At 44.9% G+C, this 17,731-nt stretch overlaps 1 protein-coding gene across 1 annotated transcript in view; it reads left to right on the top strand.

Annotated features, from left to right (window-relative positions):
- Nucleotides 1-12,572, top strand: part of ARHGEF17 (Rho guanine nucleotide exchange factor 17) — a 572,303-nt gene extending 559,731 nt beyond the window's left edge. Inside the window, exons 20-21 of the mRNA XM_086933847.1 lie at nt 2,939-3,196; nt 7,793-12,572. Of these exons, the coding sequence (XP_086789973.1) occupies nt 2,939-3,196; nt 7,793-7,986 (452 nt within the window). The 3' untranslated portion in view covers nt 7,987-12,572. The remainder of the gene's footprint in view (nt 1-2,938; nt 3,197-7,792) is intronic.
- Nucleotides 12,573-17,731: the final 5,159 nt, after the last annotated feature.

The raw sequence follows: 17,731 nt of genomic DNA, 5'->3' as shown, positions 1-17,731 counted from the left end.
TAGCAGCGCAGCCTCCGGTATCCACAATTTTCCTTGCCTCTTCCCCCACAGCAAGGAGGGCCGTCTCCGTGCCCTGCTTACTACGGAATCCCGTCTGAATGGGGTGTAAAGCATTATTATTATCAACATAGGCAGCCAGAATAGAGTTTACATGTTTTTCTGCCAATTTGCTAATGCCTGGTAATAAAGAGATTGGACAATAATTCCACCCCAGTGTGAACTTGGAAAGAAAGAGATTTGTCCTCTGCTTTGACAATATGACGACTCCCAGGGCTGAGTTAACTCACTCGCGCTGGTTACCAGGGGTAAATAGAAATGAAAAGAAAAGCGGCCTTTATTTGTGTTTAGTTTCGAGCTGTACGTGTCAGCGAGCCTGTATTTCTACCTGCACACCGTTTGCATGGGTGCATGTCGCCTTTTCATATTTGTGAGTTTATTATAAGTCTGCCTGCACTTCATCTTGTGTGCGTGGAAGTAGGGAGGTAGGATATGAGCGAACAGCACAATCCACACCAGCTCGCAGTAAATACAGTTTTTTAAAATAGGAATGAGACTTTATATTCACTCGCTTTCACACTCCTAATAAATGCTATTCTCAACGTGGGGGACACCTCGGCTGCCTTACACGTGCTGCTATTTTCAGTGACACGCATGAGTAAGCTCCAGTCACACCCTGATCCTGCCATCTCTGCTGCTGCCAGCATTCTGTTACCGGGGTCTGTGATGTACTCCCCTCGCACGATGTGGAAACAGAAAAAAGCCTCTCTCCTTTGTCCTGCCAACGGTGGGGGAGGGAGAGGCGGCGAGTGAATCCCGTGCCTCATACAGCACAGAGTGTTATCCATACAGACCGTGTAACTGTGTATCCGGAGCGCCCTGGGTATAAAGCCTGCGCTGGGCTGCGCAACTGGGCCTGGAGAAGTTCCGGCGGAAGTGTTATCAAGGGCTCTTTCAGTGCAATCCATCCGGGTAGTAGGGCCTGTGGGGGTACACGCTGCAGGACTGGCTGCCATTTGTCATCTGTCTGCAACATCCTAACTTGCACCTGCCAAATGTCACACGGCAGGGTGGTGGGGGAGAGAGGTAGGGGCGCCATAGTTCTAGGAGCCAGAAGCGCAGTGCGACCCGACTTGCTGAGAAGCTTTATACATGGACTCGAAGCACCGTAGCAAAAATAGCACTGTTACCATCAACTGCGCATTACAGCAGATATTTGTATAGGTTTGTTTCACTGATAGATGTTAGAGAAATTATTTTTTTTATAACACACCACATGGAAGGTCACATTGTATTAGGCACAGAGATATCTTTTGGGACAATGGGCAGCTGGGAGCCCCAATGTCAGATATTTCCACAGAAGAATAGCAAGTCTGACCTCAGAGTAAACAAACACAGGACTTTGCTTCTTTGATCACCATGGCAATAAGGGCGCGATAATTGGAAACAGATGGCGGTGCTGCTTGCTCCCGAGCACTCTAGGCCAGGGGACAGAGGAGGCAGGACATGCACCTCCCTTGGGCCAATTGCGTGCTGTCTTTCTTAGAAAGACGCACGCTAAGGCCGATTGCGGGTGATTAAAAAAATAAAAGCACGAGCTTATGTTCAGAGTAGGCCTTGGCGGTAAATTCTGTTCTGCTCGCAGATTTTGGGTAATTTCGCATTCCGCGGAGAACGTGGAATTGCCAAAAATTCCGCGGCTTTGCAGAATTTTTTTGCTTGTGTGTGCTTTCAAAATGCGTGTTTGTGAGATATTTACGTCCGAGCCCGCTAACAGCTTTCGCGAACAGGAAAAACGCATTGCGATGGGCGGAACAAGCAATTCCGCATGTTTGCGGAATTCTGCATGCTTGCAGAGACTTTTTACCATTTTGCAGAGCTTTCCGCCCACCACGGAGGGTTCAGAGGTTAAATGCCTCGCAGACAGCGCTTGAACGCTGGCTCAGGCGAGACCTAAAAAGAGTATATCATACAAGGAGAGTTCCAGACCCAACCACTAGATGGCAGAAAAATGCACAGCATGTGAATCCAAAAACTTCTTCAAGCTACAAAACTGCTCCCACAGGTAAGTAACTATGTCTTTATGATGCCACTCAGAAAAGAGTGACATTGGGCAACCATCAAAACTCTACTTTATGAAAAGTGATTTGTCCTTGTATTCAGGATCATCTACCACCCGTGAATATGCCCTTGCATTAGCAGGCTAATCACATATCATGGAACACAAATCTGAAGGGCCTAAGGGTACATTGAGAGATACCGCAAACCTAGGTTGTTGGACCTACAATTTAAGCATTAAATGGTAGGAATCAGAGAAGAAAATGCACGTCATTTATCAATGAAACAACTTTTCATTCATAAATCTAGGTTAATCACACAAGCAAAAAAAAGCCTCTAGGAATTGAAAGGAATGTCCTGTCCAGGGATATGAACATGAATTGTATGTTAGATGGTGTTTATCATTGCAATCAGCATGTCTCAAAATAGTTATTTTAGCAAACCTCCTTAATCCGCTCAGAAGCAAACAACTATGACTCGTTTCTTTTGTTGGTCGGGGGCTGCTAGAATTGAAGTTCCATTGTGGACCCTTTAAATTATTATTCGTTATTCAATCTATTACCAACAAATACTCCCAACCACTGAAATCTATGCTTTCCTCTCTTATTTTTTTTTAATGGTTATGTATATTTTTTAACCACTATGTTTGAATTTACTGGCCAAATTATTTCTTTGTTTGGTTCTAGAGCTCATATTTTATTTGGTTGTAAATGCATCTCGGTGTGTAGAATAGCCAAATCTGCATATGTTTAGTAGTTGTTATGCATACCAAGGGTTTTTTCTCTGCAAAAAAAAATAAAAAAAATAGAAGATTACAAATTATTTTTTTTTTTTAAAGGGGGTGATACAATATGTGATATTGTCTTCTCTCTTTGGTTTCCAGGCTCCGATGCTATTATTCGCCAGCACAAAGCAGCATGCCTTCGAATCACGGCCCTCTTGGCATGCAAGGATCTGCTCTGGATCGGAACAAGTGCCGGAGTAGTGCTTACCCTGTCTATAACCTCCAACTCAACCTCCCTAAAGGTGCCGTTGATCCCGGTTGGTTTGTCGCAAGGTCACACTGGACATGTCCGCTTCCTGACATCTGTTGAGTTACCGGATGGTTTTGATGTCCTTTTCCCATTACCAAAGGAGTCCGGTAAGTACACATGCTAAATGTGTCTTGTCTCTTTCACGATGAGTAGTGACATTTTAAGAAGAGAACTATGATGTAGTTATGTTGCATTATTTCCTATGATCCGTAACCATGGCATCTAAGTAAAATGCTGTATGCATTCAGTAATATATCCAATTCCAGTGGATTGGATACACTGAAATGGATTCAGATATATTTGCACAAGCAGGTAGCTGGTTGTAAAAGTTGATATAGCAGCAGTACCACCTATTTATTAAGGTGTTTTTGTACAGTGCATATCTGGCAGCAAAATACTTCAGAAGTAACATACAAATAAAACTTAAAAGATGACAGCTGCCCAATTTTAAGTGCAGAGAATGGGAGACAACCAAAGAGAAGTTAGTTCCAGAGGGAGAGCTCGAAGAGGTGTCTCTTCCGGATATCATCCCAACTACCTTAAAGCTGAACCAAGTCGTTTTGCTCCCTAGATGACTTCAGCTCTCTAGACCCACGCCTCCAGAGCTCCTATGAGCGTCAACCGGCTTGTGTTAATTAATTAAAATGTGGCAGTAAGGCTACCAAACAGCACCAGCCAGTCCCCAGAGCTTAAAGCACACAGACAGAAACAAAGTATGTGCTGGAAGATGAAGACCAAAAGCCCAACAGAATGGTCCATTTGCCTCTAAAGCCTACATCGTCTCTAAACCTGCCCGGAGTTCGCGAATGCTTATGTAAACACGTTTCTGCTTCTGTTTAATTGCATCTCAAGACATTTTCTGTTTAGATTTGATGGCAGACCTTGTCTCCTAGAATGAATCCCAAGCACCCAACTTTCCCCCAATAGTTTTAGGCAGCTATGTGGCGCAAAGAAAGATTTCTTCTCTGCAGGAGGAGCAGAGATGTCAGTCAGCCGTGGGTGACATTATTTCCCACACAACAACAACAGGAACTATAATGGAGGCAGATTCTTTGCATATTTTACCACACTGTTTTTTGGACCTTACATTTTCCTTGTAAGTATTTTTTAAAAGAAGCTCAGTCTTTTAGGTTTTGATTCATGGTCAAGTAGGTCTCCGAACACGTTCTCAAACCCTTACTTGAACCCCAGTGTCACTCGAAGCAGAACAATTTTTTGATCAGACTGGAGGACAGCAATTCTTTTTTAATGATTATCTGTTTTTGTGGAAAATTATTACCGAAATAATCCACCAACATTTCTGTCAGAGCTGGGAGTGGCAATGTACTGTAGGAAAGACCCCCAATGAAGTTTAAATTTCGTACCCACCAGAAAAACTGAAACCTACAATTTTCTGCATGGTAACCTGTTCGCAAACGTGGGCGAAGGAGAAAGCTAAGGGTCTAAGTAACTCTAACCAGGACACATCATTGAACATTCAGAAGGCATGTTCACTCCCCTAGGAAAGCAGCACAAATAGAACTCAGTCCAAATCACCTTCCTCAGCAAGGTATCCAGACAATTTAGCTTCCATTCTAGTGTCCTATGGTTCAAGCCTGCAAATAAAAGAACCTGGCAGTCGCAGGACGTTTCTTATCAGAGCACCTCAACGCACGTTACACAGCACCACATGTTTGCTGTCCATACGCGACGTGTTTGGCCATGCCGCTCTGAAATTGTTCTACTCCCTTTGCAAAGGAGTGAAGGTTACCTACAGTCGGTTCTCTAGAGTCATGTCTTGTCTGCTCACTTTTGTTTTTTTTCTACCCCCCCACAAATGTCTCTGCAAAACATTTCATCTTCACACCAGTCGTTTACACCACTGATGACGCATTCTGGACCTTGGTACTCAGATCGACATGCAGCTCATGAATGGATTTCATTAGTGCCTTCTTCCCTGAAGAAAAACATTGTTAATCCAGAATAATAGTATCTCACTGTTGGGCTTTGCTGTGCAGTGTCATGCAGATCAAAAAAGTCTTTACTGCCAGTCGTTTTTTTTTATCTCATCTTCCATTCTGTGTGTACTTTTATCCAGTCTAAAATGGCCACTCGTGGGACTGACTCAGTTTTGCAGTATGTACATGTGTAAGGTGCATGCCCCGGGCACAGGCCTGACGCCATCACAGGATGTCTCAAATGTTACCAGGATGGTAGGAAGTACTGTATAGGTGCAACGAGGCCTGCACCAATGCCCGGAGGTCTGCAGATGTTCCACTGGCCCCTTCCCCTGTGTCTCCTCCAAGCTCATGGGAGTCGCTTCTATTCCATCACCAACAAATTCCAGATCTGGTCCACCGTAATGCACATCTCTCCATCCTGCACTCCACTGTCCCCTTCAAGCAGGCCCATCTTTCCCTCTCACTGGCAAGATAGGGAAAGCTGGTCCTCCACTTCCAGTCAAGACTGATACAGCTGTTGCAGGCCAGGAAACTGGGAGTATGACCGTCTGGTTTCCTTTACTCCAGGAGCATTACTAATAGAAAGAAGATGTTGCCTAAGATGCACAGCATTTCACAGTCACAGTAGAAGCTTCCTGGAACTTCTGCTGCTGGAAGTGGCTTCACACCGCGCAAGAGAATGGAGCCAGACCAAGGAATCTGGCAAGAATGGAGCTCTCTTGAGCCCTTGTGCCCATCCACGACAGCCGACTTTTTAAAATACACTTGAGAGATCCTCTTGGTCAGACAGAAGTCTAGTTGTATGCATATGTGTAAAGCACATTTAAAATGGTATTTTCTGTCCTAACTTCTTTTTTTAGGTCAAACTTTAGGTTTTGTTCAGGCTGCCAAAAAAGGTTTGGATGAAAAGACCAGCATTACATTTTTGATTGACCACAACTTACCCTATAAGATGCAAATCTAAGACTCACTTGGAGTGAGAGAAAAGAAATGGAGACCCTCGGTGCCAGGTGGGAATGGGTGATGGTTTTATCCTGATGAAAGTGCTGGTGCTGATTCCTTTGATCAAACAGTATGAGGGCTTGGAGTTGGAAACAAAAAACATCCCATAACATCTCATCTATTATTTCTTAGAATGTGAGGAGGACACTCAAATCTCTGTCTCTGAATGTGCAAAATCTAGGCTTGGGATCAAGTATGTCACTGAAAAAATATATCCTTTTGGAAACAAAGGCCAGAGTCTCCACATCAATCACCTAAGAGTTCGAACTGCAAATTGGACTGATGCCTCTGCTTCAAAATTGAGAATATCTTCAGGGCTGACCTAAGTTGGCACCAAGACCTACCAGCATCTAAAATTAAGTCACTGAAGGCACTATCTGTGTCAAAACTGGTTTCAACAGCGAAACAAATGTTGGCACCATATTTCTTAAGCTAAATGCCTTCAGGCTTTCCTTCTAGATGATACATAGCTAGGTTATGCTCTGAAGTTTAGGTTAAATCCTAATGAGATCTACAACAGAAAGCAACCTCTAAGAGCCACACCTGATTCAAGCAAGTAAAAGCACTGTGGAGTGATTGGTAATATTTCTCACAACAATTGAAGTGGTCGAGGGCTCACCTGAGAGTTGCGTAAGGAGGTGCACACATAGAAAAAGGTTAAACACAGCAGGAGGTAATGCCTACACCAAGTGCTGATCATGTCTGAGAATGCTTTAATCCTAACTATTAGAGGGTGATTACAGTTCTTCCCAGTTCTTCCAATGGAGAAACCACCAGAAAAGGAACACGAGTGTGGAATACTGTGCCAATCTATTGAATATATAAAGAGATCAGTGAATAGAACTAAAACAAGACATGTTTATTGAGGAAGTAGAAGTGCTCTTAGATTTAGGAACCAGAAGTGTTCTTAGATTTAGAAAACACAAATGCTCTTAGATTTAGGAACCAGGGAGAAGGTACCCCAAGATCGGATGAGGTCAAGTATTGCATCCCTTGCATTTGTTTGATCCAGTAAAAGATGGAATATTACAACCATCGAGGACCTTTATTTTCAAATTCAAAATAGCATATTAACATATTTTATAATTACATAATAAATATGAACTATATGTATATATTTTTTACATTAAATTATATTTATTCATTTTATATAATTTAGTTTAACATTTACATTTTTTTTACAATTTTAATTCCGTAACTTTATTATTGTCTATGGGAGTGCGTTGCTATGGAATGTTGTTGCAGATCCAGAGGTTGGCCATGTGTGGTCCTGGAATTTCTAGTATTTTTTTGGTTCTAACTTGCACTCTGATTTCGTCAGTAAGCAACTGAGGTTAACTTACTCAAAAGTGTACATTCCTCAAAAGTGTAAGTTACCTTTATGAATCAGACTTGAAGTGTGCAGTTTCATATTCCATGCAGCGCGGGGATGCCCTCGGGTCACCAGGCGCTTTACAAATCGCTAAAATAAAATAAATAAAATAAATTTAATCCTGGGAAATATTTAGTTTTGGAGGATAATGAAATTGTAGTGGGTATGCCAGAAATAGAAATGAGATTTACTGGTTCTGAAGGTGTCAATTTAGCTCCTACCTCATATCCCCACTCTTGAGTAAAAAAGCTTACGTCATTATTCTGTGTAGCTAGGAAAATTAAATGAGTCATTGTAGGGTTTTAATCACCTTAATAAAATTTGTAAATTTGTTAAAGTTGATGGTGTTAAAATGCGCAACCTAACACTGACGGTTTCTTTTTTGCCAGTCATTGAGAAGCTCACGGACCTTGAAAAGAAAGAGGCGGCGAGACACCGGCCAACTCCTACTGTCCCCCAAGGCAAATCCAAAATCCTTGTGATCAGTGGAGGTGACGGATATGAGGACTTCCGGCTCACCAACAGCAGTGAAACTGTGGGGCGAGACGACAGTACCAATCACCTCCTCCTGTGGCGGGTCTGACTGCTGCGCTGCCATTGGCAAGCTTCTTTTCTTTGATGGAAAGTGCCATTCTATCATCTCCAGAGTACCACTGCCCCTCTTGTTGTCGTCTTACCCCTCCTCCTTCTGGTGTGCCACACCGCCACCCTGGGCGTTCAGCATGCGTGTGGACGTGGCAAAAGTTCCATCACATGGAGAGGTTTTGTGAGCAGCAGAAGAACTGCATATTGCCATGCATAGGTGTATATTGTTGAAAATATATATATAGATATATATATTGTCCATACTCGCACAACCGGAGATTGCTGCCTTGTGTGCGTGTATGTCTATGGACCTTGTTTGGTGTCAGAATGTTACATGGAGGTAGGAACCCGAAACGACAAGGAGGAGGCAGAAGCTACAGATGTGTCAGATGGAGGAAGCGGGGTCGGTACGGCAGACCCTCAGCGCTGACATACGGTTGTTACGGTACAGTACACACTCCATTGTCGTCAAGTAATGGAACATTTTGTGCTTTGTTTTGAAGAACCAAGCAGGAGTTAGAAGAGCCGGTGGCGGAAGACAATTCACAATAGGGCGACACACTCTTAACACTGGGAAACTGCAACAGCCTTCGTCTTTTATTTGCCCCCACCCTCAGCTGCTGCCAATGAACCACAGAAAGGCAGGAAAAGCCTTGGAAATCAGACACCGAGACTGAATTTTACAGATTTTATTTTTGTTTGTTCACGGTTGGATCCCTGTACACATCCTCCATTATCTCAGTTATATCATGTGAAAAAAATTGAATTATCTCCACTTCCTAGTTGCATCCACACTGTGCTTAGATAGTCGTGGTTCATCCATTCCCGGCATTGTAACCTTTCGTAAATGCTTTCTTTTTTAATTATTATTTATTGTTCTTGGAAAACATTTTACAAACGTATTCTTTTTTTTAAGTTGTGTGACCGAAAATGGTTGGATGGGGGCAGGGCATTTGCTGTCATGCAGTGTGTGTTATATCGTCCGTGTGCTTTATGTTGTGAAGGGAGGCTTAGCCTGCAGATGTCCCTCGCGTTCTTCTGCATCACCCAGTGCCAGCGTCATGCCTAAGGCCTGTGATGTGCTGGGCACTTGTTTACGAAGGCTACTCCAGAAAACTTAGTAGTGACAAAAGGACATGTATCTCGCTTTCAAGGTGGCAACTAACCAGGCCCACTGAGCGAAGAGCTTGGTTAGTTAGTGGCAGTGGAATTAACAGATTTTAAGAGAATGTGGCATCCATGAGCAAGTAAATGTGCAATATTTATTGAGGCTCCTGAGAGAGGGAAGGCAAGGTAAGAACTGACTGTCTTTCAAAGACTCAGGCTGGACTTCTTTTGAATGTTATATGGAGGACTTGTAGTGAGGCTGTTCCGCTGTGTACTGGAGATGAAGAAAAAAATAATTCTTGGAAAGTGTGAGTTGTGAATCTGCAGGATGAGTGCGATGGAGCACTTCAGTGGCCTTTCTTGTATAGTATTTATGTGTAAGTGCAAAGCAGCTTTGTAAGTTACTGAATCAAATGTGCAACGTTGGCGATTGTTCAGTATTAACCCGCCCTACGCTTCCATGTCTCATCAAGAGCTAATGTTCTCGCCTGCCCTTCGGATACATTTGTTGAAGTCCCCTGGCAGTGTAATTGGATTAGGTCTTTTGGTTGTGGGCAGAAGGCATAAGAGGACAGCTGATGATGTAGCTTGAAAATGAGAGAGGATAGGGTTCGGCCTGCGGACTAGATGTTTTACCTAACAAGTAACTCGACGTGAAGTAGGTCTATACATGAATGTTTCAAATGTGATGTTGATGGGCCTTCAACAAAATCTCTGCATGGAATAGATAATCAAATTTTCCAGTGTTCATTCCTCTCATACTGAACTAAAAAAAAAATAGTGAACAAAAGCCTATGCAGACTGAGTTACCCACTCTCCCAGGGACCATTGAAGAGTATTAGTGTACTAGTGTGGACAAACTATCTCAGCAGCAACCAATGTTATCTCAGCAGCAACCCGTGTCTATCTCATCAACAACTCATGTCTATCTCAGCAGCAACCCATGTCTTCTCATGCTGTCCTTTCAACCATTTGAGTGATTGCTTGTGTAAAAAAAAGTCTCCCAAGAGTTACTCTTGGAAGCCTGAGGTGCAGAACCAGGCTGTGAGTTATCTTTAACTTTCTCATGGCAAGTTATGGCTGATAGGTCTCTGCAGCAAAGGAGGATGAATCTGCTCTGAATCAGGCTGCGTGCTTGAATGAACACATGAAATACAAAAAAAACATAGCAGTGAGGGAATTAAATGGTTGACTCCTCCGTTAAGACTGATTCCTCTTTAATTGCATACTCTGCCACAAAGCAAATTCTTGCAGATAAATTACAGTAGAAGGTGCTCAGCAATTTAAGATAATCTAGGTAATTGTTCGAATTGCACTTTGTCGTAGCTCTACATGCCCAGTAACAAATTTCCATTTGTCTATTTTGTTTTTTTACCTTTTCCCTATTGTGAAAAAAAACTTTTTGCTCATCCAAATAGTTAATAATTGGCAGCAGTTGTTGATCTGTACTGTGCAGCCTAATTGGGGAATGGTCAAATGTCACCTTGCTTCATCCAGACTGTGTTTCTGAAGTACTAATCAGCAAGTGATTTTATGTTGATGGATAACCACTCATCTACCTGTTAGGGTTGTTAATCAGGTGGGGACTTATAAACCATATTGCAAACTAAGCAAGCACTCATCTGGGAATGTCCAAATGCTAGTTTCCATTGATTGCGATGGAATAAAGCGGCTTTTGTGTGCCTGGGATCTGTTTCTGCTAAATCAGGATTGTATCCTGCATCTTCTTCCATTTGGACACAAAAATCTTAATCCTCAGTGATTTGAAGGAAGCAGTGAGTCTGGTACTGTGCTTGGCACACCAAGCCCTAACTCTTTGTTGATAAAATACAAGGCTACACCAAGGATCTGCCGAATTAATTTATATTTGGGCAAAATCACAGTAAACCTTTTTCAAATTTCTGTCGATATGTTGTGGGTTGATGATAGTTGCCCCAAATCTCTAAAAATTACAAAATGGGCTTTGTCTATTTGTCTTTTTTCAAGTGCCTTCTGTCAGGTAAGAAGATGGTGCGAGCAAAAGTAAGTGAACTTGAGATGGTCTAATAAAGCATGGGTGACCTTTCAAAATAGGTAGTATGGGATAATAAGCAAGGTGCATTGCCAACTCACTTCCAAAGGTAGCTGTCTGCTCTAATGAACTGGGAATTTGTTGAGTTCCAGGATAGCACTTACAGCTACTTTGTAGGCAAGTGTTCCTTAGACCGTACTGTGGTTCACGTCTCTATTTTGAAATGCTGCGAACAGTCGGGTGGTTAGCAGTTCACCAGATTCCCCATGTACGATGCTGAGGAAAGTAATTCTATTTAACTCGAAGACTTCATTGTCATGAGAATCTAACAGTCAATAGGGTGGTCAATTTTAACACTATGCACTTGTCAAGGGAAAAGTGTGCAGCCTCCTAGCAATGAGTAGGGAAGTGCATGGTTGCCTCAGAGCCGACTTATGACAGGTCTGTGGGTATAACCTAGAAAGGTGCTTGAGCCGAACGACTGAGCAGTGTTTTGGCACATGCTCTGTCACAATGTGAACATGGGTAAGAGAAGCACGCGCCCAAGTCACTAACTATTCAGTAGGCTGGCACTAGCAGGAATAGAGGCGTAACAGGATCGTCTGCGTCCATTCACTTGTCATAAGGGCACTTGTAGACGGCACTGCAAAAAAACAAAGATCACTCCACTTGTACCCGTGCCATTAATTACCACATTTAGTCCTCTATCAGTGCGCCACACCTCTAGGGATGTTAGTGGGGGCTTTAGTAGACTCAACTTTTTGTTTGAACATTGGAGGTAAGTCTGCAAGTGTGGACTCAAAAGGCTTTCAGGGGAGCTTGAAAAGAGCAGGCACTCGAGTAAGAATGTATGCCTTTAAGAGGACATCCTGCTTTGTCTCAGTGTGAGTGTGAGTGTGTGTGTGTGTCTGTCTGTCTGTCTGTCTGCCTGCCTGCCTTGAGTCTTAGTGGGCTATGCACCTTTCTGAAGTATATGTCAGGACCTGCCACATAACATGCAGATTAAAAACACCCAGACCTGAAATATTGCAAATGCACAACCTTATGAAACATGGGCTACTATACAAAAAAACACAGTTCGATTTTTATCACTCATTTTTTTGTTGATCCGTACTGTTCTTACCCACTAACTTTTGCCTGTTTGTGATACGCCACCCTGATGTAATGTAAATATTTGGTATATAGTGCCTCTTCTGTACATAACGTTCTCAAGTCTTTCATTGTTGATATGAATTTAATGGCCTATTTTTATATACTTGTTAAAGAGTCACCAGGCACAGCAGGAGTGCCTCCACAGATAAGTTATAACTACTACAGCACACGAAACAAAGAAGAAACCGAAAGGACTGCTTTTTATTCTGAAGTACAGCAAGTCGCGTGACCTGTCATGACTATCACATTATTCCTGTTGCGGTTTTTGTCACTGTGGGTTCTTTGTAATTAAAGTTCACTGGTGTCAGACTTTACACTGATGTATCTCAACTCTTTTCACCACTTTGCAGGGTGGTTGAAGATGTTTGGAAGCAGCTTTTCCAGAAATGCATTCAGTTGTGTTCTTTTCCATATGTTTGTATTATGTTTTAAGCTTTGTCTTGCACATTTCTCAATTAGTCAATTTGCCTCACTTCAGTACTTGGCCAACTTTGAATTTATAAACCACTCTGGAAACCATATTGGACCGGTTTTGAGGATTGTACCATGGCTGCAAGTGTATCAGTGGATGACACCCATAGTGTTCCAAGCTGCCTTTTTCCTGCCACCATAGAAGGTGTAAAGACTCCTCTGCATGTTGCTGGGCTTCAGGTTGTGAAGGTCCTACCTCTTCCTCTTGTTACTTGATTGAGATTACCAGTTCATTGATGCTTGGTCATCCACCAGACTCATGTCCACCCAGCAACCAAGGCCTACGACTGTGCGTAGATCGACCTGTTCTCTGGGAGCTGGTGACCCACTTATTCCTTAAGACAGGTACCTTCTGTCAAAGCACCATCTCACTTGCTGACCAGCATGCCATAACTGTGACGCAGTCCGATCACTACATCAACCTCTAGTTACATCACTGCCTTCCTCTGAGCTTGGTAACACTCTACGAAAATGATACTGAAGACTAGAGAAGGACAACACCCGCACGTCTCAATCTCCCTGATCCTGCAAGGGATTTTTGAAGACTGTTTAAATGTTCTGCTGATGGTCATAATTGTCACTACCGGAAGAGATCTGGGATTGACGAGGGGTCCTGCGAGCCTTCCTTCTTTTGAAGTCATTATAAAATAAGGGTAGCCCACCAAAAAACAGCAGGTTTCCTGACTGACCCACTGTTAGTTCCCCCGCCTCTTTTAGAGGCGGGGGAACCACTTGGCAAGCACCGCCCAAGATAGGATGGGGGCTTCATATGCAGATATGGCCTGCCTTTGACCACACTGCAAGCCCAAGGCAGAAAACAAGGAACAATGTCCCTGACATGCAGGGAGAAAACTCACTCCGCTTCAGCAACCTTGGTTTTTAGTTTTTCAGAAACAAAGACCTACTCTGGTGGTTGTCCCTTAAAAAACTAAATTATTGCAGTTTTGCTGAGAGTGCACCCGTCGAGTCAGTGGATGCACTATCTGCATTTATTCCATTCGAATGGCGGGGCTCTCAATTTATTAATTGGAGATGGTGAAAATGGAAACTCTGGCACCTCTGCGATTTGGTAGCTCACCCACCAAAGGATACATGAGCCCCATAAGTCATGATGTAAACGTCATCTGATCTCACTGTCACTGCAGGGACCCTTTCCCTACAGGAAGGCCTGCAAAGGTGGGTGAGTGACAGAGATTTGTGTTTGGACAGAACTTCAGGTAGGTGGCAGAGTGTTGTTGCCCAGGCTGATAGAAGATGTGTTTGTAGAACATGAGGAGCTGCTGGACCCTCAGGTGAAATGAAATGGGAATCTTCTGTTGATAGTGAACTGGCTGCAGAATGCCAAGGGGGTGCCCAGGAGATGTTTGCTTTCAGCAGGCCCTTGGAAAATGAGTGGTACCTTCGGCGTTTGGGACAGGACCCGCGAGAACCCAAGGGCTGGCAATGCCAGATCTAGGCTGACTCTAATCACCATTGGGCCAAACATGTCCCAGGGCTATTGCTGCGGCTTGTCGACAATGGCGTAAGAGGATCTGCACCTGAAAGAACAGAGTCTCTTGGTTCCCTGCAAGACTGTAAGTCAGTGACTGCAAGATGTTTGTAGCTCAAACAATCTAAAGTTACTAAACAAAGCACACGTGGGTCTGTGCAGCGGCACAAACTTTACATAGGCAACTGGTTACGTTTTACTTGCTGAGATTTCTCATCAATTGAAAATTTTGTATGAATAATGGGAAACTTGGTCTAGACAGTATTAGGAATGTGTATGTGAGCTGAAAATGTGAAAACTTTCATTGCATGTATGCCGCAAAAAAAGTATTTTGATTGATTATTATTAGTTGGTAAAATGACAAACTACGAAATAATACTGCAGCGGATTATGCTGCATTTTGCTTCATAATTTGGTCCACCACCGTCACATAATTCCAGTGGCCCGAGCCAACCACAGCACCGAGACCGCCCTCATCGCCGCCACCGATGACATCCGAGCCCTGATGGACAACGGAGAAACAGCGGCCCTCATCCTCCTAGACCTCTCCGCGGCATTCGACACTGTCTGCCACCGCACCCTAGTACAGCGCCTCAGCAGCATCGGAATCCAGGACAAGGCGCTGGAAAGGATCATCTCCTTCCTCGACGGAAGAACACAGAGAGTCCGCCTACCACCGTACAAGTCAGAGGCCACCGAAGTCATCTGCGGCGTCCCTCAAGGATCCTCGCTGAGCCCTACTCTCTTCAACGTCTACATGAGCCCCCTCGCGGCCATCGCACGCCAACACAACCTCAGCATAATCTCCTACGCCGACGACACCCAGCTGATCCTCTCCCTGACCAACGACCCCGCCGCCGCCAGAGCCAACAGGCACGAAGGGATGAAAGAGGTAGCCGAGTGGATGATGACCAGCCGCCTGAAACTGAACTCAGACAAGACGGAGGTCCTCATCCTGGGCTCTTCACCCTCCGCCTGGGACGACTCCTGGTGGCCTCCCGCCCTGGGCACCGCACCCAAACCGACAGACCATGCACGCAACCTGGGCTTCATCCTGGACTCCTCCCTCTCCATGACCAGGCAAGTCAACAACGTCTCCTCTGCGTGCTTCAACATCCTACGCATGCTACGGAAGATCTTCTGGTGGATCCCCACCGAGACCAGGAAGACCGTCACCCAGGCCCTCGTCACCAGTCGACTGGACTACGGCAACGCCCTCTACGCCGGTACCACCGCCAAGCTCCAGAAGAGACTCCAGCGGATCCAGAACGCCTCAGCCAGACTCATCCTCGACATCCCATGAACCAGCAACATCTCCGGACATCTGAGAGACCTACACTGGCTCCCCGTCAACAAAAGAATCACCTTCCGCCTCCTCACCCATGCACACAAAGCCCTACACGACCAAGGCCCGAGCTACCTCAACAGCCGAATCAACTTCTACGCTCCCAAACGCCACCTCCGATCAGCCAACCACGCCCTCGCCGCCGTCCCCCGCATCCGAAGAGCGACTACAGGAGGAAGGTCCTTCTCCTACCTGGCCGCCAAGACCTGGAACTCCCTCCCTCCCGACCTGCGCCTGACCCAAGACCACCTCTCCTTCAGGAAGAAGCTGAAGGCCTGGCTGTTCGAGCAGTAGCGGCACCCCCCCCCCCCCCCCCCCCCAGCGCCTTGAGACCCTACGGGTATGTAGTGCGCTCTATAAATGTCTTTGATTGATTGAAACCTCTAGTTCATGTTTGATCCAATAGGCCAATCATATTCCAAGACCATGAAGGGCCTGTAATCTCTCCCTTCTCTTCCTCCTGGGCCTGCACCGCCCCGACGTCACTATTCTGAACGCGACTCCTACTCTTGCTCGGGTGCACTAAATGCAAGGCCTAGGAAAGGAGCCATTGGCCACCCAGGGGCTACTCCACCTGCACCATCCGCACCTCGTGAAAGTTAATGTGCTCGTATAGAATCAACTTGCACAGGAGTGCACAGGTTCCATACACGCACAATCACTTGTGTTTATATTAGTGCATAAACTATCATATGAAATAAGTTGCAAATGCATCATACTTGCTGCTAAATCCACTTTAGCCTGCTCTCAGGTAGGAATGTCAATCAAAAACCCATGACTGACACTTCATGGTGGAGTGCAAACTAGTATCTAATTAATAGAACTCCCCACCATATCTCCTCTAATATGAGGAGTTACTACTGGACATGTCCTGTCTCCCAGCTCCTTTCAGGCATTTTGGTTCTCGACAATGTTTACGTTGTCTCTCATTGGGCACTGCAGGCTATGAGCATCCTGGTCTGGCGCTATGCATGACCTTTGCCTATCTTGACCCTCACGCCCGCTCCCTGTCCTCCTAGAATAATTGAGCTCACTGTGCTAGCTTCTTTAACCTCTGCTTCTCTGGGGAGTAAATCTTAGAGACCAGCTACGTGGTGGGACAAATGCGCAGCAGGAAATGTAGTTGTATGCTGAGTGCCCTTCACAGCATAATCATATACATTCTCACTCTGAGCGTATGGTCAGGTCCTAGCAATCTCACACAACATCACACGTCAACAGGTGTACACACCGTCAGGCTGAAGGCTGCACTGAGCCTTCATTAGGAATGTACCTAAAAGTCCTCGTGTCCGGAGTTCTCTGGAATTCAGGCCAAGGGCTGTGATGCTAAACCTACTTTCAGTCAAATAAGATCTGTAATGAACTCCAGAATCTAAAGTGACTGCATGGGGGAAGAGCGAGGAAAAACTCTATAAGCGTTTCAGCCCGCTAACCTCAGGAGCACGGACTGGTGGAAGGTGTGCGGTAAGGACAATCGGTAACTGGGGGTCCCCAAAAATCCTATAAAACTAGCGACCATTTATCTGAATATACTTATCTACAACAGGAAACAATGTCTTGAGAGTACCAACAGAATAGCTGGCAAGGGTATAGAAGTGTAGAGGCTGTGAATATCCCACAGACAACCAGGATGCAGTCCCAAAACCCAATACAAAAAGTCAAGTCAAGTCAAGAGATTTATATAGCGCGCTACATACCCAGAGGGTTTCAAGGCGCTTGAAGGAGGGTGGGGAGTTACTTGTCGAAAATCCACGTTTTAAGTTGCTTTCTGAATGCTAGGTGGTTCTGAGTAAGGCGAAGGTGAGCGGGAAGTGAGTTCCAGGTTTTAGCTGCCAGGTAGGAGAAGGATCTCCCTCCCATGGTGGTTTTGTTGATGCGAGGTACAGTGGCAAGGGCTTGGTTGGAGGATCGTAGCTGGCGGGAGGGGGTGTAGAAGGACAGTCGTGTGTTGAGGCATTCGGGTCCAATTTCGTAGAGTGCTTTGTGTGCGTGGGTTAGGAGGCGGAAAGTAATCCTCTTATTGACGGGGAGCCAGTGAAGGTTTTTCAGGTGACTAGAGATGTGTTCTTCAGTATCTGTGAAAGGAAGGGTTCATCTGAGTTGCCCCAACTACCGGCAGAAACCAACGTTTCTGGGAGAGGATGTAGCCTTACGGCTAGAGATATTGA

This window comes from Lissotriton vulgaris, chromosome 8 (genome assembly GCF_964263255.1).
Source record: "Lissotriton vulgaris chromosome 8, aLisVul1.2, whole genome shotgun sequence".
Classification (NCBI taxonomy): domain Eukaryota; kingdom Metazoa; phylum Chordata; class Amphibia; order Caudata; family Salamandridae; genus Lissotriton; species Lissotriton vulgaris.
This window is presented reverse-complemented; position numbering and strand designations above follow the sequence as displayed.